The 26,238-nt window shown below is 46.4% G+C and overlaps 1 protein-coding gene across 1 annotated transcript in view; it reads right to left on the bottom strand.

Annotated features, from left to right (window-relative positions):
• The window catches only part of SMCHD1 (structural maintenance of chromosomes flexible hinge domain containing 1), a 383,867-nt gene that overhangs the window by 212,123 nt on the left and 145,506 nt on the right, over positions 1–26,238 (bottom strand). Inside the window, 3 exon segments of the mRNA XM_040432517.1 lie at positions 4,100–4,213; positions 6,680–6,877; positions 9,748–9,931. Of these exon segments, the coding sequence (XP_040288451.1) occupies positions 4,100–4,213; positions 6,680–6,877; positions 9,748–9,931 (496 nt within the window).

The raw sequence follows: 26,238 nt of genomic DNA, 5'->3' as shown, positions 1-26,238 counted from the left end.
AGGTTTTAGACTATATTATCCTTTTTGTATCTCTAAAGTCTAAGAGTAATTATTATTTTCTTTTTTTGCCGATTATCTTGTGGGGGCTCATTTTTTGCGGGATGAGAGGACGGTTTTATTGGCACTATTTTGGGGGCTATATGACTTTTTGATCGCTTGCTATTAAACTTTTTGTTATGTAAGGTGACAAAAAATCTTTTTTTGCACCGTTTTTTTTTTTTCGGACCGTGTTAATCTAGGGGGTTAGGTCATGGGGTATTTTTATAGAGAAGATTATTACCGACGCGGAGATACCTAATTTGTATACTTTTTTTAAATTATTTTAGTTTTTACAATTGTTTTTGGTGTCTCAAGTCTGAGAACCATAGTTTATTTTATCCGATTGTCAGTGGCTACATTGGGATATAAATGTAGTACTCCATGGAAGTGTGGTACTCCCTGAAGCAACCAATAATTCAGAGGCCCGGATGATCGGGGCATGTGTCACATTGAGTAGTGGTGTCCTTCCGTATCCCCCTCCTGTGACACACTATGCACCTTTTTTGGGTTCGTCCCTTCTTTCCAGTATGGGGGACCACACCTGGAAAGTGTTGGCCAGGGACGATCCGGGCGCCTCCAGTTTCCGTGGTACTCCGGCCTGCTTTTTCCCGGTCCGAAAAGATCAGGGCCTTGAGGACTGCCTCATAGAACTGAAGGAATGTCCCTGTGTTGCCAGCGCTCCGGGACAGCACAAAAGAGTTGCACATGGCAACCTGCACCAAGTAGACCGCAACTTTTTTGTACCATGCCCGGGTTTTGCGCATGGCATTATATGGCTTGAGGACTTGATCAGAGAGATCAACTCCTCCCATATACCGATTGTAGTCGACGATACCGTTGCCGCGGTACCTCGCACAGGGACAGGGGTGATGCCGTTACCATGAATTGTGGACAGTACAAGGACATCCCTCTTGTCCTTATATCTGACCAGCAACAGGTTTCCAGTGGTAAGGGCACGGGTCTCACCCCTGGGGATAGGTACCTGGAGGGGGTGGGCAGGGAGGCCGCGTTGATTTTTCCGCACGGTCCCACAAGCGGACGTGGATCTGGCGGCGAGGGACTGGAACAAGGGGATACTAGTATAAAAGTTATCCAGGTAAAAGTGGTAACCCTTATCTAGCAGTGGGTGCAAAAGGTCTCACACAAGTTTCCCGCTAACACCCAGAGTGGGGGGACATTCTGGGGGTTCAATACGGGAATCTCGCCCCTCGTACACACGAAATTTGTAAGTGTACCCTGAGGTACTCTCACAAAGTTTGTACAGTTTCACGCCATACCTCGCCCGCTTTGAGGGAACATACTGGCGGAAAAGGAGTCTCCCCTTGAACGCAATGAGAGACTCATCAACTGCGACCTCCCTTCCAGGTACATAGGCCTGTACAAATTTGGCCCCAAAGTGATCGATGACCGGCCGTATCTTATACAGACGGTCATAGGCAGGATCACCTCGGGGGGGACATGCTGCATTATCTGAATAATGCAGGCATTTCCGGATGGCCTCATACCGGGAGCGTGTCATGGCCGTACTGTAAAGTGGGGTCTGGTAGAGGACGTCCCCACTCCAGTAATGCCTGACACTAGGTTTCTTGACTAGACCCATATGCAGCACGAGGCCCCAAAATGTCTTCATCTCGGCTGCACTGAGCGGCGTCCAGCCACCGGGCCTAGCCAAAAAGGAGCCCGGATGTTGAGCAATGAACTGTTGGGCGTACAGGTTCGTCTGCTCCACCATTAGATTTACCAGTTGGTCACAGAAAAAATTACTAAAAAAGTAATATTCAGTGAAGCCCACCGTGGAAATCTGGATTCCTGGTTGGCCTACAAAATCAGGAATCATGGGCTCAAATCGCTCTGGGCTACACCAGACAAGTTCACCGGCAGGGGGCTCCGGTGGATTTAACTGGTGGGCCGGAAAACTAGTACGAGCCCAAGAGCCGCTCGTATTAGGGTGGGCCACAGGGTCCCTAACATGGCGGTCCCCTCGCTCTGCCGCCTTGGGGGCTCATCATCATCGCTAGATGATGAGGAGGACGCAGATGACAACAGGAAAGTGGGGTCATCCTCGTCCTCACTGGGACTCTCGGACTCGGAGGCAAGCTGGGCGTATGCCTCCTCGGCCGAGAACATTCGGCGGGCCATAGGGGAGTGTGTGTATGTGCGTGTAAATCTTTATTTGGTGTGCGTGTGTGTGTGGGGCACGGGTGTTTACGTTCTCACCCTAAGCCTAACAGACAAAAAAAAAAAAAGACTAAACAAAAAAAAGGGGAAAGAATTTGAAAAGAAAAAAAGGGGAAAGAATTTGAAAAAAAGGGGGGGAAAAAATATTCAAAACCGCTGATCAACCGTCCGAGCAGCAGCAGCACCCCTGGGGGGGTCTAGGGTCACACAGCTGCAATAAAACTTTTTTCACACTAACTTTCCCATTATTTTCCCTGCCTAGCCCAACCTTTCCCTAGACTTTCACTAATTACCTGCTGATCAGATGGGGGGTGCTGGGGCACAGATCGGGTGATGCTCCACACATGCAGGCAGCGCTCGTCTCTCCTCGGGCTCCAGACACAAAAGGAGGAGGAGAGGAGCGCTGCTATGATTTGAATCTCCCGTCGGGCCGCCCACCTACCAATCAGAGGCGATCCTGAGAGGTGATGTCACTGTCACCTCTCAGGATAGCAGGATGGTGATTGGTGGGGTAAAATCACACCACCGATCACCATCCTGTTCCAGGTTATCGGGTCCTCAGAGACCCGAATAACCCGGAAACGCAGAAAACCACAGGTCTGAATTGACCTGCGGTTTTCTGCGATCGCTCACATGGGGGGGTGGTCACAGGATCCCCCGGCGCATCTAGCCAAGGTGCCTGCTCAATGATCTGAGCAGGCACCGGGTTCCGATCACCGCCCGCTGGGCGGCGGTGATCGGAACTATACATGACGTACCGGTACGTCATGTATCCTTAAGTACCAGGACAACATGCCGTACCGGTACGTCATGTGTCCTGAAGAGGTTAAGTCACGTCCAGCTGCGTCGTACATGCTCGCTGTCCACATCACAGCCATGATCAGGTGTAACTACAAGAAGCCATCCCATTCACTTCTATGGGACGCCTCTGTAGTATAGACTTAAATAGGAAGGAGCTATCCCATAGAAGTGAATGGGACGGCTTCTTGTAATTAAACTGCTCACCGCTGTGATGTTGACAGCGAGCAGCGCAGACTTCTCTTCAACCAGCTGATTGGTGGGGGTGCTGGGTGTAGGGTATGATACCAATCCTGAGGATAGGTCATCAATATCAAAATCCTGGAAAACCTTTCTGATCTTACAGCCTACTTACTCTAGCTGATATTAAAAGCTCTGTATATCCTAGAGCCCCTAGAATGTGTGAGGGTAATATATCACGGGTTCATATATAATACCAGACCTAATACAATACCTTGATAAAGTACCTATGAAATATTGACACAAGTATACAGTAGCAGAGTAGTTTTGTGTTTTTACTAATCCCATTTAGGGCACTTCGTTTTTATTCTTATATACTATTAAAAGCTACATTTTATCAAAACAGGTCAAAAACAGGGTCTTTAAATGTTCTATTTGAATAATCCCCCATTTGTAAATACCCTGGACCACTTTTTGGGTCACTCAAACTCTGCATTTATTGTCCAGCATCGGCCTGTGTAAGAGAACTGTAGATAGATGATAGTGACAACCAGTGAGATACAGAAGGGAGAAAGAAAAATGGCGAGTAAAAGGAGAAGGCGGAGAGGATGGGGGGAATTACATTTTGAGGTAGGTAAGGTCAAGCCTTATTTACACTTCTTTAACTACCACATATGGGATGGGTCTCTAAACAACATTCAGGTGGAGTCTTATTCCATATATCCATAAGGGACATCATTCTTCTAGAGAAACTGGAAAAAACGGCTATTTCACCGCCAAGTGTTTCTGAGCCATTAGGAGTGCTGTGGCCACTGGTTGTACACCTCTGGGTTCACAGACTAAAAGTACTTTCCATACATTGTATCTCAGGTCAGGATTTCTCAATTAAAAAAAAAATACATACCAAGGCAATTTGAACGTCTCCTCCTGTAGCATAAACATCACCATCATGGTTTCCATAAAGGAGAAACTTAACTATACGTCCATAAATGAGAGGTGACGTTTTGATGGTTTTTACCTGTTACCAAAAACAAATGTGGCATTACTACACAAGATTATAAAATACTGCTGCTTGAAAGTGCACTTTTTATAGAATTTTTAAGTTATATAAACATACAATGGAATATCAATGTACAGTGAGGAACAGAAGTATTTGAACACCCTGCGATTTTGCAAGTTCTCCCACTTAGAGAGGGGTCTGAAATTCACATTGTAATTGCATTCCCACTCTGAGACAGAATTTAAAAAAAGAATTCAGGAAATCACATTGTACCATTTTTAAAGAATGTATTTGTCTTGCACTGCTGAACATAAGTATTTGAACACCTGAGAAACAGCAAGAATTCTGTCTCTCAAAGACCTGTTACTGTGCCTTTAAAAAGTCCACCTCTACTCCACTCATTAATCTAACTTAGATTGGTGAAAATAGATCAACTGTTGGAACAACTGTTAGAAAATGGAAGAGGCTGTCAGTCTCCCTCGGACTGGGGCTCCATGCAAGATCTCACCTCGTGGGGTATCACTGATAAGAAAGGTGAGGAATCAGCCCAGGACTATAAGGGAGGAGCTGGTCAATGACATGAACTTTTTGGTCTAAACTTCACTCGTCGTGTTGGGAGGAAAAAGAAGGATGAGTTGCATCCCGAGAACACCATCCCTACTGTGAAGCATGGGGGTGGTAACATCATGCTTTGGGGGTGCTTTTCTGCGAAGGGGACAGGACGACTGCACTGTATTAAGGAGAGGATGAATGGGGCCATTTATTGTGAGATTTTGAGCAACAACCTCCTTCCCTCAGTCAGAGCATTGAAGATGGTTCGTGGCTGGGTCTTCCAACATGACAACGACCCGAAGCACACAGCCAGGATAACCAAGGAGTGGCTCCGTAAGAAGCATATCAAGGTTCTGGAGTGGCCTAGCCAGTCTGCAGACCTAAATCCAATAGAACATCTTTGGAGGGAGCTGAAACTCCATGTTGCTCAGCGATAGCCCCGAAACCTGACAGATCTAGAGGAGATCTGTGTGGTGGAGTGGGCCAAAATCCCTGTGCAGTGTGTGCAAACCTGGTCAAGAACTACAGGAAACGTTTGACCTCTGTGATTGCAAACAAAGGCTTCTGTACCAAATACTAACACTGATTTTCTCAGGTGTTCAAATACTTATGTTCAGCAGTGCAAGACAAATAAAATATTTAAAAATCATACAATGTGATTTCCTGATTATTATTTTTTTCATTCTGTCTCTCACAGTGGGAATGCACATACAATGTGAATTTCAGACCCGATCATGAGTTCTAAGTGGGAGAACTTGCAAAATCGCAGGGTGTTCAAATACTTCTGTTCCTCACTGTATAAGACAAAAAAAAATCCAACATTATATCCATTGCAGAAAGTAATCATATTATTGAGAGGGCGTAAAGGATAGGGTCAGGATGGGGAAGGGAATGGGAGAAGAGAAGATTTGACTCACTATCTTATGGCATACATAGGAGAGAAATATCAATACAAGTATTGCAGGACCAACAATGTAATGTCAGAGTCCCCAGTAGCTAAACAGGTAAACATACATAAAAATACCTGGGAGAAAGGAAGCATCAGGGTAGTCATTGTTTAGTATCTAAGGCATTAACATATGTATACCAAGGATCCCAGATTCACTTAAAGGTGGCATGGGAATGGTTCACCCAACTGGAAATTTTCTCCATCCTGCTTATATGATGCAATTTGTCACTCCAGTGTTTTAACGAAGGCGGAGAAGTATCCAGCAAAAATAGAGGTATACTCACTTTAGCAGAGGTAATTAAATGCATCAACAGTGTGCAATGAGCGAGAGGGAATTTATGTAGCCCCAGACCCAAACACACCATACTCGGGGTGAATGAAACTCTAAAATGACATACTGCATACATTTTCTCCGTCATCTCTTTCACGTATGATTGGATCCGGGACCACCAATTATGCAGCAGAGTACCTATTTCTCCCCGACACTGCCAAAATTGTTTTCTTGCAACCTGATACATTTAGAATAACCATAAGGACTTTTTCACATGAGCGGATCCCATGCGCGGAATCCACTGCGTGAAAAAGAGCCAAGCCCCGCTCCGGACAGCAGAGACACGGAGCAATAACATGATTGATAATGCTCTGTCCCTCTCTGTGACCTTTTTAATACATAATCACAGGGACAACTTTATCTCACTGTGATTATGTAGTAAAAAGATCACAGAGAGGCACAGAGCATTATCAATCATGTTAATGCTCCATGTCTCTGCTGTCCGGAACGGGGCTCGGCTTTCTTTCACGCAGCGGATTCCACGCACGGAGTCCGCTCGTGTGAAAGAGCCCTATGAGTGTTTCAGAATTTCTGCAACCTCATCTGCACTTAATGTAAGTCTTGAGCCCAGGAAGTGATATAAGTAAGTAAATAATTGTTCAGCAAAAAAATATAATATAATAATATAATCCAATACACTAAAAAAGCTCACCAGCTGTCCAGCGTTATAAGTCTTTCCATCCCACTCAATGGATGTATAGGTTGCCCAAGGAGTTTGCATACGCTTTGATGTAATATCTTGTCGGGTAATTACACCTTTGAAACCAGAAAATTTTATTTGTTTGTCATAGTTTTCATGACATTCTTTTAACCACAAAGCAAATTCTCTGTCAATTTTTACTCTTTGTTCCTGTCAAAAGAAAATAAAAAAAAGAAAACATATATATATATATATATATACTCAACAATGAAATTGCAAGCAGGAGAAGTAGTGAAATTATGTAAATTACAGGATCTATAGACATAATAAAGATATGCAAATGATAAAAAATGAAAACAGTTTATTCCTTATAGAGTATGAGTGCCACGTTCATAAATACACACACTTACAACACCTTGGCATGCTATCAATGAGGTTATTAATGTCTGTGGAATGTTCTGCCATGCTGAATGCACTTAGGCATTGAAATCATCAAGATCTGCTGCTAGTCAGCCTTTTGCAATTCCCAACCAATGACATTGCAGATGTGCTCAATTGGAGACAAGTTCGGAGATGCTGAAGGCCATGGTAGCATGTTCAGGCCACGCAGCCTGCTCACAGTTGCACGAGCAACATGCAGCCTATTGTTGCCCTATGAAAAACGGCTCCTGGGACACTTTGGAGAAATGGTCATAACAGTGGTTCCATGAACAATTCAATGTAATGTTCAGCTGCTAGTGTACCTGAAATTAAGACTAGAGGGTCTGGCTACCGTACATTATGTCACTCCATACCATAATCCTGGGAGTAGGACTGGTGTGATGTTCTCTTTTAGAAGGCCTCTTCATGGTCTCAGACCAATCTCTGGCTATCACTGCTTCTGAGACAAGCGGGAGTCATCACATTGCCATCTTGCTGTGCAACACGATACCCTTTGAGAGCAGTGGCATCAATGGTACACTTGTAGCTGGATGCCTTCTGATGGTTTGTAAGGAAACTGTTTGCCACCCTAGGCTTGATGGTTTCCTGTGGCTAAAAACTTTATTTTTAATGTGACTTTTATGCTATCCCATATGCCACAGATTGGAGCTAGGTGCTTGAAACTTTAATCATCTGCAGATCTTAGCAACACCTGCTACTTCCTTCTATTTGAATAACCTTACAGCTTGTCCTTCTTGGACAAGGAAGGAGTAGGGCTGTCACGCAAAGTCTGGCACCAACACAATCATAAGTACCATTACATTATAAAAGCACAAACATGAAGGAATAGTTCCTTCATTTGTGAGGAATTACAGGCTATGAGAATTTTTTATGATTGCATTTTACTCATTTTGGGCTAAAAATAGTTTTTTTTAAATTTGTCTAATTTTCAATAGTTTTTGTTCTACAGGGTTGAAAGGGCTGTGCGGGATCCTAATTAAAGTTAATTGTATAAACCTCGATTATTCTCCTACAGAGCATAACTGTGGACCGGGCAACTTTAATCTCCATGCTTCCGCTGCGCTTCAATGTTTACAACCCAAACTTCCAGGCTGTGGGTATAGATGAGCAGCAGAAACAATACTTCCCATAATGCTGTGTGCTGTAAAACCAGCCAGAAATGTACCAGCCTTCTTCACCCCCTTGCTGTCTGCTCCTACACAGTTTCTATATGACAAGCACAGCTTTTATGTGACACCTGCCCATTCCAAGATCACATAGGTCTGACATCACGACCATTCAGTTGGGGATTGTGATGTCAGAGGAAATAGAGTTTCTACAGAGGGCGCCGTCACGTGACCACTCTGCCAATCTCCGGAGTGAGAGAAAAAAAGTAGAACAAGTGCATTAGTAAGTTGCAAGGCCTGGTAGGGGAAGCACAGGGAAAGGGAAAAAGTTATACCCAGATCCACATACTGAGGTGGTCGCACATGCTCAGTTAAATTTTTCAACTGCCACCAGCCTTATCACCTGTTAGAATTTGTGTAAGTGACAGGGAGAGAGCTGCAGCAGAAAGGAAAACCCCCTGAGAAAGGAAACACACCCTGATCTGCCAACCTGAAATGAATCTAGCAGAGCAATGAGTGGGGGAGCTCTGGATCCATTTAAGGTACAGGGCTGGTTCTAACTTTCTTAGCAAGGCATTGTCTATATCAGGCATCCTCAAACTGCCGCCCTCCAGCTGTTGCAAAACTACAACTCCCAGCATGCCCGAACAGCCTACAGGTATCAGCCTACAGCAGGGCATTGTGGGAGCTGTAGTTTTACAACAGCTGGAGGGCCGCAGTTTGAGGATGCCTGGTCTATATGATATCTGATTTTAATATTTTTCATCATTCATGGCATAATCCCTTTAAATTTATTTAGCCTTTAGGAGGGGGACATGGTTAATAAAGGCCTGTACAAAAAATATGTTGTTGTAAAATACGCTCAACAGACAATGGGGCACTGCCTCCGTCTGGAGAATAAGAGGCGACAAGCTTCTTTACCGTAAGAAATGTAAATCTGTGGAATAGTCTACCTCAGGAACTGGTGACAGCAGGAACAGCTAACACCTTCAAAAATAGCTTAGATGCTTTCTTAGAACAAAATAATATTATTGCTTATGTAAATGTTGAAAAAAAATTCCCACCCCGACCCTTCAACAACGTCCACCCCGCCCCCCATTCCTTGGTTGAACTGGACGGACATGTCTTTTTTTAACGGCACTAACTATACAACTGTGTGGAAGGGACTGTCGATGTGCTGGTTCTGCATTAACCCGCAACGGTAGGAATAGAACTTATCTTGGAGCATGGCAAACCGTACAGGGACTCACACCTCCCAACAAGAATAGGCAAAATATATAAAACTTCCTGAAGTCAAAAGTTCCTGATGAATCAGGAAGCAGGGGCCAAAAGTTGCAGACAACCCACAGAGTTGAGCAGCGCAGGCAGTATTAGAGCTGGCCCCAGTATTACATATCCATGCTTTACAGATCTGCAAAACAATGTTCACAGCTTGAGTCTAGAGTGGAATAATGTGCATAATAGCAACACCATATGAACTGCCACTGTACTGGTTACCTACATCAGAAACATTACAGAGAAAACCTCACTTACCTGTCCATTTGTCACTCTTGTAAAAATTGTGTTTTTATCTTGAAGTTTCAACCCCAGATCTAGGAAACTCAATTTGTTTGTGCTGACTTCAAATTTGTCATTGGTAAATAAAACTCCAGAGATCCTGTTATAACACTCAGTAGGCACAAGTCCTCTCTTTTTCGGTACTGAACACCAGTCAAATCTAAAGGAAATTACAAGAAAAAGAACATAAATACCTTTATGCTCTATTTGCTTTTCTTCTCAATCCATTATAGGTGGCAGAAACAAATGTGGAGGTGAACTGAATACACATCACAACAGCCTGTCATCCCGTTTTCATGGATGGAGGGTTTAGGTGATTTTGTTGTTTTGTGTTTTGGCAGAAAGTCAAGCCATATTTTTACAGGGCATAACGGCAAGACAACCCCTTTAGACTTTTTAATGCCACAATCCTTTCTCTTTCTGACAGACATGCAGTAAAAACGTCAGACTACCTCTACTCCTTTCTTGCAATGACAGCAGACTAAATGAAGTAGACTGAATAGTTGTGGGTTTGCCATTGTAGATTTCCGTGTGGCAAATCCACAGCATTGCACCGTGGATTATAACAAAACTCACCCACATGACGCGTGCAAAAACTGCAGTGTAAATTGACTTGCAGTGCGGACTTAAAATCTGCATGCCCCACATGCAATTAGCAAAATCTGTCTTATCAACCAGAGTCATACACCAGTAAGAAGCTGACCCTGCAGCTGAAGACACTACCCCTGCTGCCTGACTGACAGGGCCAGAAATCTCAGCCAGCCCTGACAATCTCGCGACTGCACCACTGCTTTGAGTAGCAATGCAAGGGCAGAGGCTCTGCTTCCACTTTTGGAGCAGGCTCCACTACCCAAAAGTATAGTGGCGCATGGAAAGTTGCGCTCCAGTAGCGGAAGCACAGACACAAGATTGTCAGGGACAGCCCAGTTATCCGGCCCTGTCAATACACAAAAAAATAAATAAAATTTAACCAAAAAATACACAGGCAACACATAAAGTTGAAGATGCAGCATCCATAACGACCTTTGCTAAAAATGTAACGTTACATATTCTGCATGGAAGAAAAAAGGCAACAAAAGTTTCATCGGGGGTATGGCCTAGTGCGGTATGTGAGCAGAAAAAAAGGGAAGGAGATCGGGCCGGAAGTGCAGGCGAGACAAGATGGCGCAGAAGCGGGAGCGAGAGCAGCGTAGGTGGCGGCACGGCTGGAGCAATTCGCCAGAGTGAATCCCTCAGATGCCCCAAAGGTACCCCTGTGAAGAATACCACACCTCGTGCCCTCTTGACATCACCTACGTCGAGCTCACGAGAAGCGGTATGGTCACGGGTTAACAAAGCGTGACGTTACTCCCTCCAGAGGAGCAGGTAAAGTCAGCTTGGTACAGTTTACACACACACCTCCTGTCCACACGGGCACAGAGAGGCAACAAGCTGAGAGAGCCTTTTCACTGCTGCAGTGAAAACAGCGCTGTCTCAGCCCGGGTATCTGCCACCAGCTTCTCATTTGATATAAGCCCGGTCTGCTAACGGGATTATATAGGGTGAGAAACCAACCCGCGAGAGCTTATAACTAGGCCAAAAAACGGACGTGGGGATCCGTGATCGAGATACAAGATAGCACAAGATTTAATTATATATTTAATCGCCTTAAGGGCACACTAGATATAACACTATACCGTGAGATTTATTATATATTTGTTTAACCTCTAGTGGAGTCCAAGTAGTCCCAAAGTCTTTACCCCTTTCCGAAACACATCCCCTGTCTACAGGTGATTTAACCATTTGTAAAATTCCGTAGACATTTGAGAGTAGATGTTTAGGGATGTTCTTTGAAGCTATCAATTTTTCAAAAGCTGTGAGATCCCTAGGAGCAATACTTTGAGATAAGTAAGGCAATACTAACGAGCATATGTGTGCCTTTTGTAGAAAGTGGAAGGGGGAATATGTCAGGGGGTCATCCAATGTATCAGTGCTCAAAAAAGAGTATAGTAAAATAGATTTCATATCTTGGATATTGATGGTAATCTCTGGTAATTTTCTCTGGTATAGTTCTGGTATATCAGCTATCGACATTAGAGGAGAGAGGTTGGGGCTAATATTTTCTGCATATGTGCGCCAAATCTTCAGCGTGGTTTGAGTGATAGCGTTTTGTGTAAGGTAGGCAGGAGATTTACAATTTATTTGGTCTATTTGCCAAAGGAGAGAATTCAGTGGGTATTTCGCTAAGTGCTCCTCAAGTGGTATCCATAGTTTGTTGGTATCTTTACGTAGCCAGTATATTACTCTGGACAAGTGGACTGCCTCATAATATTGTTTCTAGTCTGGCAAAGACATACCACCCCTCCATTTGTGCTGAACCAGGAGGTTATGATGTTGTCTAGGTCTGCCGTCTCGCCAAAGATAGTTGCTTATTAATCTCCTGATATTTGTAAAGAATTGAGCCAGGAGTGGGATTGGAAGAGTTTGAAATAGATATAACAGTTTGGGTAGTAGTATTGCTTTTATGAGATTTTTCCATCCCATCCATGATATAAAAAAAAAAGGAGAGACGAGGATTCTAGTGTTCTTTTGAACATCTGTGGGATAGGAGCATAGTTAAGAGAGTACAATTCACTCCAGATAGGGCTAAGTTTAAGTCCTAAATACGTAATGTGGGATTTTGGCCAGTGGTATGGGTAGTGTGACTGTAAGAGGTTTAGTCTATATTGAAGCCTAGGGCTTCTGATTTAGAGGCGTTTATTTTAAAATTAGAGATAGCTCCGTAATCACTAAGGAGAGATTGCAATGCAGGAAATGCTGAGGATGGGTCAGATATTATTAGTAAAATGTCATCAGCGTAGGCAGCTGAGCTGTGTATGTATTTTCCGTCGTCAAACTCAATGATGTCTGGGTGAACTCTGATCGAGGCTAAGAGGGGTTCTAATGAGAGAACAAATAAAATCTGTGAAAGGGGGCATCCCTGACGGGTACCATTCTTTATCTGAAAAGGGGCAGATAGAGATTGATTTATACGTAGTCTAGCCGTGGGCCGTGAGTACATGATAAAAATGGCATCTATAAAAGATTGATTTCCTCTGCCATCTTTCAGCAAATGGTGGGTGTGAGGACATGGCTGACAGTAAATATTAATCCATATTCCTCATACCTCCCCATTTTAGAGGTTGCCAGGGGGCAGCACATTCCTGTGTTCCCCCGTGCGCACATCCGCACCCTCTCTGGTGGCGAATAGCATAGTGGTACGGCTGGAGCGCCAGGCTCCCAACTCCCATTCGTATCTGACTCATGGAGTCACCCGGAATGAGCCTGACACAGAGGCCACAATTACTGGCATCAGTCGATACAATAAAGGGCCGCGTGAAGTCGGATGTTTGTAGTACCGGGAAGCTGGAAAGGGCGTCCTTCAGTCCAATCGACTGCGGAGGCCAACTTCTTCCTGGTGCGGTCCGTCAGTGGCCTCGCAAGGCTACTATAGTGGGGTGCGAACTGCCTATAGTACCCGGCGGTCCCAGGAAGGACATCACCTGGTGCTTGTCCCGGAGGATGAGCCAGGATGAGCTGGCATCCACTCTCCCAGGTTCTGGTTCCGAAAGTTCCCTGCCTGCCCGGGGCCCCTCGCTTATGCCCAGCTGGCACTTTCCTGGCATTAAGGGTCAAGGCTGCCTGGCAGATCTACCTGAGCATCTGCGCCAGATGCTCTCGGGGAGCCTCCCATGTAGGACCGAAGACGGCAATGACCTCCAGGTACGCGGCTGTGTACCCTTCAAGTCCTTTAAGCAGCTTGACCATCCATATAGAAGAGGCAGGGACATACTCCATGCCCAACGACATCCCGATGGACGCCGTCCTTCTGGGCGTGTTGGTGAACAGTTCCCGGAAGGGGCGGCATTCTGGGAGGGCACCTGCCTCCCGCTCATGATGCGCCTGCATCAGGTTCAAGGGGAAGGTCTTCTGCCTTCCCCAGGCTTGGTCCAGGGTGACCAGGTACATCCTGGCATTGAGCCGCTGGTGCGCGAGATAAGGGCCTTCCCAGGCCACCTGAAGCTTTTCCTGAGGCACGGGAACCAGTATACACACTTGCTGACCCACGTGGTGGGTCCTCCCACAAGCGTTCTGGTCGTACCATTGCTTCTGGTCGTCCTGAGCCCGCTCCATACTATCGTGCACCAACCGCGACAAGGCCTGCGCCTTTCCCGGGAAGCGCAGGACACATTTGATGACTGACAGCCCAGGAGTGGTTACGTCTACCGTTCAGGCCTCTGTCTTAGTGGCTCCTGGGTATCTGGTCACCCGAATCTCATGCGCAACTAACAAATTCTACCCTGAACTGATAGGGTATCAAAAATTGTTGGTCCCTAGGCCACTGCTCCGGTGAGCCCTGCTGGACCGTTTCCCGGCACCAGCGTCCTTGGTCCCAGACCGCCCTCTGGAGGTCTGAAACCAAGGGAGGCCGTGCCACCTGCTCCGTGAGAGCTTTCAAGCTGGCGCTAGCCCCTAGCACCACCTGAAACCCTTGGTGGGACGTGTTCAGAATAGATGAGACTGCCACGTCCCCTGTCAGTTCTACTAACTGACGGTCCCTAGGCCACTCCTCCGGTGAGCCCTGCTGGACTGTGACCCAGTACAAATGTCCTTGGCCCCAGATCACCCGCTCGAGGTCTGAGTCCGAGGGAGGCAGTGCCGCTGGCTCCCTGAGAGAGTTCAGGCTGGCGTCAGTCACTAACGCCACCTGAAACCCCTGACCGGACGTGGCCAGAATAGACGAAACTGCCATGTCCTCTGTCAGGTCCCTGGGACCCATCTCCGGGCCTCCACCTGACTCGGCAGCCACTTGGTCGGAAGGGGGAAAGCCATCAGACCCCTGAGGGGCCTCGAGGGCCCCAGCACTCCCACTGCGCGTGACAGCCGCTGCCACCGATGGTAGTGCCTGCTTCCCCTTGGCTTCCGACCAAGTCGCCAGTCCAGATGGACTAACCTGGCCCTATGACATCCCCGTTGTGAAGGAATCCTGCACTGAGGTTTTACCTGGGAGCCCCATCTCTCCTGGGACAGCCCTGACCTCATTTGCATCCTCCTTCCCCGCAGCTGTCTGCCCCCTGCTTGTCCCCTCAGTAGCCACACTTGAGGACAACAGGTCTCAGCATGCTTGCTGGCCACACCCTGGGGCCTCAGCACAGTTGGTGTGAATGACCCCCTCCCCCCTGAGGGGAGAGGCACACATTACATCCCCCACATCCCCATCAACAGGCATGTTATGAATATTCACAGTATCAACAGGGGTGGACATGACATCACATTCTGGGGGATCGGACTTCAGGCTGCCCCAGGTCCGTCCCCAGCAAAACACTGACGGGGATATTTGCGGATACCCCCACCTCCCTTATTCCTCGACCGGCGCCCCAGTCCAAATGGACCTTGGCGACGGGCAGCGCCAGTTCTACTCCTCCAATCCCGTAGACAGTAAGGGATCTCCTGGGCAGTAAATCATGGGGTGCCACCAGTTCAGGGCGTACCAGTGTCTTCTCAGCGCCGGTGTCTCTAAGCCCCATGCCCACAGCCTGGCCCACGGTGACCAGTTGCAAATTGACCAGGGACCTCCCTCCACCCACACACAACACAGTGGATGGTTTGCGGGTCGGCGACTGGGACGGGTCCCTCGGGCGCTATGGACACGTGGCCTTGAAGTGTCCTGGCTGTTTACACAGGTGGCAAAGTCAATGTTCCTCCACCGACGTGGAAAGTGAGGCCGGGGCCGATGCCCCCTTGGGCTTTGGGGCAGGGGCAGCAGGGGCAAAGTGTCTCTTACCCCCTCTCCAGCCGACAGGTTTCCGGGCCTCTGATTTCCTGTTGTTGGTGTATTCATCGGCCAGGGCGGCTGTTGCGGAGGCCCACTTTGGCTTCCGGTCACAGAGGTACTGCTGTAAGTACTCCGGGCAACTCCACAAGAACTGCTCTGTGGCGATGAGCTCCTTCAGCTACTGGACGGTGTTGAGCTCCAATCCTGTGGTCCATTGGTCGACCGCTCTCAGCAAGGCCAGCATGTGATCGTCCGATCTATGGGTAGAACCCCGCTGCAAATTCCTGAGCTTTTTCCGGTACGACTCAGGGGTTAAGTTATACTGCCTGACCAGAGCCTGTATGATGTCCTCATAGCTCAGGATGGTCTCGCTGGGCAGGTACCCGAAGATTTCAAGAGTTTTTCCCCTGAGCCGTGGTGTGAGGAATATCACCCACTGGTCCTCTGGCAGCTGGTACTGATGGCAGGCCGTCTGAAATGCCAACAATAAGGTGTCCAGGACCCCATCTTTGTCCAGTAGGGGAAAGTCCTCTGCCCGCAGTTTGGGAATCCGGACCTCTGGAGACTCACATCAGGCTGGGGAGGGCTGCTGGAATTCGAGCTTCAGCTGGAGCATTTGTAGCTGGTGCTCACGCTCGGCCTGCTCACGGCGTTCTGCAGCCTCTGCTCGCTCGCGACGCTCTGCAACCGCCAGGAGGAGCTCAGAGGCTGCCTGGTCTCCAGCCTGGAGACGGTCCATGGCAGCTTGTAGGAGAGCAGCTGAGCCGGCTTGGCTGGGGGGATGAGCAGGTGGAGTGAGGTCCACCGCGGACCTCACCTCCGGCAACTGGCTTCTTGGGGAGCTTTGGCTGTGCTCCCCCTCGCCTTCCAACTCCTCTGGGCCCATTATCTGGACTGCGTCCTCCCCGCCATCATTCATAGCCTCGGCCGTCTACTGCTGGTCGTCTTTAGTGTCTGGGAGTATGGGTCTCACACTCACACACACTAGTATCTCGATCGCGACTTGCTGCCACCAATATGTAACGAATACCACACCTCGTGCCCGCTTGACGTCAGCTGGGTAGTTTTTTTGTTTTTTTTTTGCTCTAGTAATTTATTAATAAGAAGCACAAAGCAAATGGGTTGCAAACAACTTCCTATTTTCTCTCCAATGGATTATAAGGGGGAGCTAACAGTTAACTGGACTTTTCAAATTGAGTTGGTAACTAAACTTGATAGGAAATGCAGTTACCTAGTGGATTACTATTCATGGGTTAATATTGTAATACTAAGATTCATCACTTTTTTTTTTATTAAATTTTTTATTATACATTTTTTACTTCATATAACAATATATACCATCTTTAAAAAACAGTCATATATCAATATTACAACAATCTATAAATACATAACATTATATTCCCTCCCCTCCCCCATCCCACATTCATCATTTGCTCAAAAGAATATAGAAGAAAAAAAAAAAGGAAAAAGGGAAAAAAATTAAATAAAATTAATAAAAAATTAAAAAAATTAATTTCCTCCTATCACTGTCCCCTCTATCGCGCCCACTCCCCTCGGCCCCACCTGCATGACCCATCATCTCCCAGAAGGAAGCTATGTTAGCCATTTCTGCTATATTCTGGCAAATCTATGTTTTTTCTTGGTATTTATCAGATGGAATTCCTCTCTGGCAATTGAGGATCTAGTGATCTTCTCCCATTCCCTAATCGTGGGAACCGCACTACCTCCCCAATGTCCAACAATACATTTCCTAGCTTGAAAAAGGAGTTTGGAAGCAATTTCCCGATGTTGTGGGGTTTCCATTTTATCCATCACCCCCAGTATACATGTCTCAAAAGAGCAAGGGACTTTAAACCAATGGTATTGCTCTATTCTGTCATTGACCTTACCCCAGAACTCTTGAATCTTTTTGCATGTCCAGAGTATATGGACATCATCCACCCCTTCCTCCCCACATTTTAAACAACTAAACACTTTGGTTTTACAGCACTTTATTAATATCCTAGGGGAGTAGTAAAGGAGGCATAATATATTAAATTGGGTAATCCTATGGGAAAAGTTCTTTGAAACTCTTTTTTTTTCCTTTATAGCCAATTCCCAAAACTCTTTTTGCTGGGGGGTTATAGTGTCTTTCCATTTATACATTAAACTGTTTACTGCTTTTTTTCTTGGTATTTTGATATAGCAAGCATTCATAAATTTTAGAAATAAATTTCTCCCCTGATGTCATCTTAGAGATATTCATTAATGGCTGTGGGAGGGTATCAATTTGTGTGCCTTTTCCCAACCAAGTTCGCAGTGCTTGTTTTAGTTGTAAGTAAAAAAAACTCAGCTCTAAGCTACCCAAACCAAGCTCCTTTTTAAGATCTTCATATGGTATTATGTCTCCATACCTGACCCAGTTTATGGACTCCATGTTTCCACCAAATTTTCTGCTCAATTAGTTTTTTAGTTCTGTAAGGTGGATATTATCCCACAATAAGGTATCAACATGGATTCCAGACTGGGACCACAGCCCTCTTGCTTCCTTCCAAAGCCTATCCCTCAATTTTTATGTGGCCAGCAAGAAAATAGAGTTCCAGATCTGGGACGGATAAACCGCCCTCCCTCTCTTAGATGTAAAGTATTTGTGCTTTTATCCTTGGGTACAGTTTACACACACACCTCCTGTCCACGCGGGCACAGAGAGGCAACAAGCTGAAAGAGTCTTTTCACTGCTGCATTATATAGGGTGAGAAACCAACCCGCGGTAGGTTATAACTAGGCCAAAATACGGACGTGGGGATTCGTGATCGAGATACAAGATAGCACAAGATTTAATTATATATTTAATCGCCTTAAGGGCACCTAGATATAACACTATACACAGAGAATATATACAGTGGTCTGAGGTTACAGATACAGGTTATATGGGTACAACAGGGTTAAGCAGAGCAAAAGTCAGTTACCGGGTAAGATGAAAGTTCCTTTGGGTTGTGAGGTGTTCTTTGCTGTAGTCAAATGAAGGGTAGTGATCTCAGCTAGTTCCTGGGACCCCCTAAACACATTACACGATGTGACCCTTCTTCAGAGAAAAGACACGCCCGCTTGCTGGCACAAGACTTTTAACCTGTAGCCGGCCCCTCCCATCCCAGCCTTTGGGAGGGGTCCACCCACCTCTGCTGGACTGGCTGCAAATGACCCACAAAACCCTTTAGGGTTCATAGCTCCAGTCCAGAAGGTCACAGGGAGATGGTTCTGGGACGAACTGATCTGCCTGGGTTCCGGCAACAACTAGAGTCCAAACATTGTACCGTTAGTTGGTTTCTGTGGGGAGATATGTATATCTCCCTTTCCGGGCATCCCACCTTCAAACAAAGACAATGGGCACATTTCTCGTGGCCACTGGGACACAAATCTGTATCCAGTTTGCGCCTGCGATGGCCGGGCGATTCATAATTCCTTATGAAATGTAGGTGCCAACATGTCTGGGAGGTAGCATTGATCCTGGCAAGGGCTGATACCTCCTGCTGGGGGGTTTTCCTGCAGGATCAGTGCTGTCTGACTGGAGGTGTGAAATGTAACAAAGGGTGGCCTGCTAGGAGGTTTCTGCTATCTGATGGCGGCTTTGTAGCAGGGCCCCCCTGTGGAGCTTGATTTCCTCTGCCATCTTTCAGCAAATGGTGGGTGTGAGGACATGGCTGACAGTAAATATTAATCCATAATCCTCACAAACCCCATAAAACATGTGAAAACAGCGCAGAGAATGTAGAGAGCCTGGGGGCTGATAGTGAAACCACAACAAGCATGGCGCCTGCTAGTGGAGAAAGTAATACTGAACCTGTACAAGAGATAAACGAGCCTACCATTATGGATGTCTTTAAAGCTGTCACCAATTGCAGTAAATCACTTGTTTCCCTCAATACTCAAATGGGGAGCCTACAAGAAAATATGTCCTTCATCAAACATGATTTAAGGAAGGTCTCTAAAAGAAGAAAGTAGAAGATCGGGTCAGCTGCTTGGAAGATAAAGTATTTCCTATCAGAAAAGATCTAGGAAAAGTTGCCCATGATGTTTCCTATCTGCTCAGCAAGGTGGATGATTTAGAAAACAGGCTTCACAGAAAGAACATGCGCCTTGTGGGAATACCAGAGAAAACAGAAGGAAATAATGCTGCAGTCTTTTTTGAGCAGTGGTTGATCACGAAATTTGGCAAAGATTCCTTGTCCAACATGTTCACCATTGAAAAAGCTCATAGAGTGCACTTCCAATCACCACCACCAAGGGCCCCTCTGAGACCGGTCCTGATTAAGCTTCTGCATTTTAAAGATAGGGACACCATACTGCGTAAAGCAAGTAACCACGAGGATCTATTAATAGATGGCAGAAAAGTATTCATCTTTCCAGATTTCTCAGAAGTACAAAAAAAAGAAGAGCAAAGTATATGGAAGTGAAACGGCGCCCATCTAAACTGAGAGTCGTGGCAGAAGGAAAGATAAACATCTTTGACACGACTAACGCTGTGGCTGGAGTCTACAAATCCGTCAGCGGATCCTGAGTCTTCGTCTGGGTAAACACCTGGCACAGAGAAGCTAAACAGGACTAACTCCAATGTTGAGGGCAAAAATACTTAGGTCGATAAGTATATTATCGGGAATCTGATGTTAGCGTGCAATGATTAAAAGTTTCTATAAGGAGGTAGATATAGGGAAAATGCACTATGTTATGTCATATAGTAATGCAATATACTATGCAGAATAGGATGCATACAGTCAAGTCCATAAACATTGGGACATCGACACAATTCTAACATTTTTGGCTCTATACACCACCACAATGGATTTGAAATGAAACTAACAAGATGTGCTTTAACTGCAGACTGTCAGGTTTAATTTGAGGGTATTTACATCCAAATCCGGTGAACGGTGTAGGAATTACAACAGTTTGCATATGTGCTTCCTACTTGTTAAGGGACCAAAAGCAATGGAACAGAATAATAATCCTAAATCAAACTTTCACTTTTTAATACTTGGTTTCAAATCCTTTGCAGTCAATTACAGCCTGAAGTCTGGAACGCATAGACATCACCAGACGCTGGGTTTCATCCCTGGTGATGCTCTGACAGGCCTCTACTGCCTCTTCAGTTCCTGCTTGTTCTTGGGGCATTTTCCCTTCAGTTTTGTCTTCAGCAAGTGAAATGCATGCTCAATCGGATTCAGATCAGGTGATTGACTTGGCCATTGCATAACATTCTACTTCATTCTCTTAAAAAACTCTTTGGTTGCTTTTGCAGTATGCTTTGGGTCATTGTCCATCTGCACTGTGAAGCGCCGTCCAATGAGTTCTGGAGAATTTGGCTGAATATGAGCAGATAATATTGCCCGAAACACTTCAGAATTCATCCTGCTGCTTTTGTCAGCAGTCACATCATCAATAAATACAAGAGAACCAGTTACATTGGCAGCTATACATGCCCACACCATGACACTACCACCACCATGGTTCACTGATGAGGTGGTATGCTTAGGATCATGAGCAGTTCCTTTCCTTCTCCATACTCTTCTCTTCCCATCACTCTGGTACAAGTTGATTTTGGTCTCATCTGTCCATAGGATGTTGTTCCAGAACTGTGAAGGCTTTTTTAGATGTCGTTTGGCAAACTCTAATCTGGCCTTCCTGTTTTTGAGGCTCACCAATGGTTTACATCTTGTGGTGAACCCTCTGTATTAACCAGGGCTGTGGAGTCGGTAGATAAATGTTCCGACTCCGACTCCTCAGTTTTATGTACTCCCGACTCCTCTGTATTAATATGCAAATGTATTTTATACATTCCTTGAGGGAAAGAAACGCAACCTACCACAGGACTACTGGCTGGGAAGCCAACAGTCTACTGTATTGCACAGTTTAAGCAAAAGACAAACACAATGAAAACATAGGAGGATCCAGGAAGGGGCATTTATTCTAAAACATGATTTTCCTAGGAGAATCCCATAGTCATGTTTAAAGTTTAAGCTAACAATCGGAGTTTACAAGTTTTTATAGCCTTAGCTAAATGACAGCAGTTTTTCCAATGGTTTACAGCTTCAGTCTTGAACTATTGGCCCTCCATTCCCTTCACTTATACAAGTGTCTCACTCTCTAGTCCTGCAAAAAACATATTTATTTAATCCCTTATCAGTGAGAGGCTAGGTTACAGATGGACGCTGCATTCCCTGTAAAAGCAGAACACAACACTATGGAAAGTATAAGTATTGCAGCTCCTAATTGTGCGTTGCGTGCCATATAGTGAAGCACATGAAAAGCATGCTTCTTCATGGTCACTTAACGTGTTCGTTTTGCGGTTACGTGAGGCACTGCATGCATTGGTCTTTATTCTTACAGTAGAGAAGTCATTAATTATAACTTTTTGTGAATTGGGACATTTAAACTTGCTTTTTTTTTTTTATTCCAATCTAAATTTAGTAGGAGTCGGAGTCGGTGCATTGTTTGCCGACTCCGACTCCAGGTACCCAAAATTTCCCCCGACTCTGACTCCTCGACTCCGACTCCACAGCCCTGGTATTAACTCTGGTGAAGTCTTCTCTTGATTGTTGACTTTGACACACTGACACCTACCTCCTGGAGAGTGTTCTTGATCTGGCCAACTGTTGTGAAGGGTGTTTTCTTCACAAGGGAAAGAATTCTTCGGTCATCTACCACAGTTGTTTTCCGTGGTCTTCCGGGTCTTTTGGTGTTGCTGAGCTCACCGATGCGTTCCTTCTTTTTAAGAATGTTCCAAACAGTTGTTTTGGCCACGCCTAATGTTTTTGTCATCTCTCTGATGGGTTTGTTGTGTTTTTTCAGCCTAATGATGGCTTGCTTCACTGATAGTGACAGCTCATTGGATCTCATCTTGAGAGTTGACAGCAACAGATTCCAAATGCAAATAGCACACTTGAAATGAACTTTGGACCTTTTATCTGCTCATTGTAATTGGGATAATGAGGGAATAACACACACCTGGCCATGGAACAGCTGAGAAGCCAATTGTCCCATTACTTTTGGTCCCTTAACAAGTGGGAGGCACATATGCAAACTGCTGTATTTCCTACACCGTTCACCTGATTTGGATGTAAATACCCTCAAATTAAAGCTGCCAGTCTGCAGTTTGTTTCATTTCAAATCCATTGTGGTGGTGTATAGAGCCAAAAATTTTAGAATTGTGTCGATGTCCCAATATTTAGGAACCTGACTGTATATGCTCTCTAAGTAAGCAAAGTCTGAGTGAAAGGAGAGTGAAATGAAAGTGGTATAGCCAGAAGTTTATTATTGCATCCTAGATATTATAAAAGATAACGTTGCTCACAGTTGCAGGGTATCTTTTAGTTTTACAGCCCTAATCCCCGTGTTAAAAAGGGTAATGTGTTTTATGTAGGTGTATTTTTGTATGTTCTGGGGTTCATGACCTTAAGGCTCCATTCACACGTCCGCAATTTTGTTCCGCATTTTGCGGAACGGAATTGCGGACCCATTCATTTCTATGGGGCCACACTTTGTGCTGTCCGGATCCGGAATTGCGGATCCGCACTTGCGTTCCCGAAAAAAATAGAACATGTCCTATTAGGCATTTTCTAATATAGTGCTGGCGATATGCGATCCGCGATGTGCGGTCCGCAAAATGCGGAACGCACATTGCCGTTGTTCGTGTTTTGCGGATCCGCAAAACACATACGGATGTGTGAATGGACCCTAATACTGTGACATCCGTCAGAAGTGAGTTAAAGCTGGCAAAAGATATGTGAATTGGGAGGCACACTCAGAGGATGTTATCATTAGGATTTGATGATTGGGGTTAACATAATAGCCTGGAATGTGAGGGGCCTCGGGGACGCATCCAAGAGATACGCTGTGGGAGAGATGCTGAAACAGGTACTGGCGTTTGTGGCTGCGTCACCAGGTGCTCCCTCAATTATAGTTGGAGATTTTAATATGGTGCTTAACCATAATATGGATAGGTACCGTGGGGATGCTAATTCAGAGGAGATGCTGCTGTGAAATATGGCAAAGGTATTCATGGAGGCAGCGTTTAATGATATTTGGAGAATCCATAACCCTAATGTTAGACAATTTTCATGCTACTCTAGCTCTCATAACACATTGTCCCACATTGACTTAGCAATGGGTAATCAGCAGATAATGGGATTGGTACAAATTTTTTCATATTTGCCCAGAAGTATTTCTGACAGGATTCTGTGGGAATATTAACAGAAATGACGGAATTCATGACCTTTAACATTGGAACAGCATCTATGATGTCAGTTTGGGATGCCTTTAAAGCCTTTGTCAGTGGGCTATTTATTAAACATATTCAAGGACACAAGTCCAAAAGTAGGGAACTGATACAAGAGTTACAGTCTAGATTCACTAACACTGAATGTAAATATGTAGAAAACCCCACAGAAGTGAATAGGTCCAATTGGATTGAGGCGCAGAAGATCTATAAGGATCATCAGTTGGAGATAGAGGACCAAAAAAGGCTTTCTCGCCCATATTCATTGGGGACACAGAGACCATGGGTATAGCTATGTCCTCTAGGAGGCGTTGACACTAGATAAAGCTGTTAGCTCCTCCCCTGGCAGCTATACCCCCTCCAGCCTGGAGACAGAGCTTCAGTTTTTTCTAGTGTCAATAGGAGGCAAGACCTCCCTGCAGAGCAGGGATCTCCTGAAGATTTTTTATTTTAGTTTATTTTTTTCCTTCTTTTTCAGATGGGAAAACAGTGGACGCCTCGCTGTTCTCTCTACAGTTGCGCCAGTGCCGGTCACCTGCACTGCTGCCTCCCCCACAGAAGACAAGGTGGACCAGGGCAGCCTCGCTCCCCTGCATCCCGCCAGCCAAGGGGTCACCCATCCAAGCCACCCATTCCAGCGTCCTGCCACTACGGTGCCAGTAGCTGAAGGGCAGTGGCGTAACTACCGGGGAAGCAGGGGAAGCAGCTGCTTCGGGGCCCGGGTTTTCCGGCAGCGTGTGTGACAGTTTATTTACAAGTTCGTTAAATATCGATGTCTTACTGTTCAGGAGCTTTACAGCAGTTGACCAGGCCCCCTCGCTAATGTGATCTAATCTTACTGTCTCCTAAAGTCTTCTGATGTGTCTGGGATTCGAACCCACAACCTCCAAAGTCTGAGTGTATCAGAGGCAAAGCATTTACCCTCACAACCATAAAGGCTGCATTACAACTGAGTGAAAAAAAATGAGACTTCTACTGTTATAGCTGGCTAAGTGTACATCTATACACATGACAGCTGACCCAACACACCCAGCACTGCTATATCTCTATATGACAGCTGTCCCAGCACACTCAGCTCTGCTATATCTCTATAAATGAGCAGCTGTCATGTGTATAGATGTACACTTAGCCAGCTATAACAGTTGAAGTCTCATTTTTTTTCAACCAGTAGCAAGGCATCTCTTATGGTCTAGAGGTTAGGTGCTTTGCCTCTGATACAGAAGGTCGTGGGTTCGAATCCCAGCAGAAACCTTTTCTGAAATACAAGCACTGACTCCATATATGGACATACAGGGCGGGACACAGGAAGAGGCTGACATGGAGGTAAGTAGAAGTGTTTATTTTATTTTTTTTAATACCCGACTGTTACTGCCATGGGGGGAGTGGGGGCCACTTGATACTGGCACATGGGGGGGGGGGGGGGTTGGCACCTGATACTGGCACCTGGGGGGGAGGGGGGGTTGGCACCTGATACTGGCACATGGGGGGGGGAGAGGGGTTGGCACCTGATACTGGTACCTTGGGGGGGGGGGGGGAAGAGGGGTTGGCACCTGATACTGGCACCTGTGGGGGGGGGGGTTGGCACCTGATACTGGCACATGGGGGGGGGAGAGGCACCTGATACTGGCAACTGGGGGGGGGGGGGAGAGAGGCACCTGATACTGGCACATGGGGGGGAGAGGGGTTGGCACCTGATACTGGCACCTGGGGGGGAGGGGAGGTTGGCACCTGATACTGGCACATGGGGGGGGGAGAGGGGTTGGCACCTGATACTGGTACCTTGGGGGGGGGAAGAGGGGTTGGCACCTGATACTGGCACCTGTGGGGGGGGGGGGGGTTGGCACCTGATACTGGCACATGGGGGGGGGGGAGAGGCACCTGATACTGGCAACTGGGGGGGGGGGGGGAGAGGCACCTGATACTGGGACATGGGGGGGAGAGGGGTTGGCACCTGATACTGGCACCTGGGGGGGAGGGGAGGTTGGCACCTGATACTGGCACATGGGGGGGGGAGAGGCACATGATACTGGCACATGGGGGGGAGAGGGGTTGGCACCTGATACTGGCACCTGGGGGGGAGGGGGGGTTGGCACCTGATACTGGCACATGGGGGGAGGCACCTGATACTGGCACCTGGGGGGAGGGGGGGTTGGCACCTGATACTGGCACATGGGGGGGAGGCACCTGATACTGGCACATGGGGGGGAGAGGGGTTGGCACCTGATACTGGCACATGGGGGGGGAGGGGGGGTTGGCACGTGATACTGGCACATGGGGTGGAGAGGGGTTGGCACCTGATACTGGCACCTGGGGGGGAGGGGGGGTTGGCACCTGATACTGGCACATGAGGGGGGGGGGAGAGAGGCACTTGATACTGGCACTTTTTTTGTGGGGGGGGGAGATGGCACTATGATACTGGGACATG

This window comes from Bufo bufo, chromosome 5, assembly GCF_905171765.1.
Source record: "Bufo bufo chromosome 5, aBufBuf1.1, whole genome shotgun sequence".
Lineage (NCBI taxonomy): Eukaryota > Metazoa > Chordata > Amphibia > Anura > Bufonidae > Bufo > Bufo bufo.
This window is presented reverse-complemented; position numbering and strand designations above follow the sequence as displayed.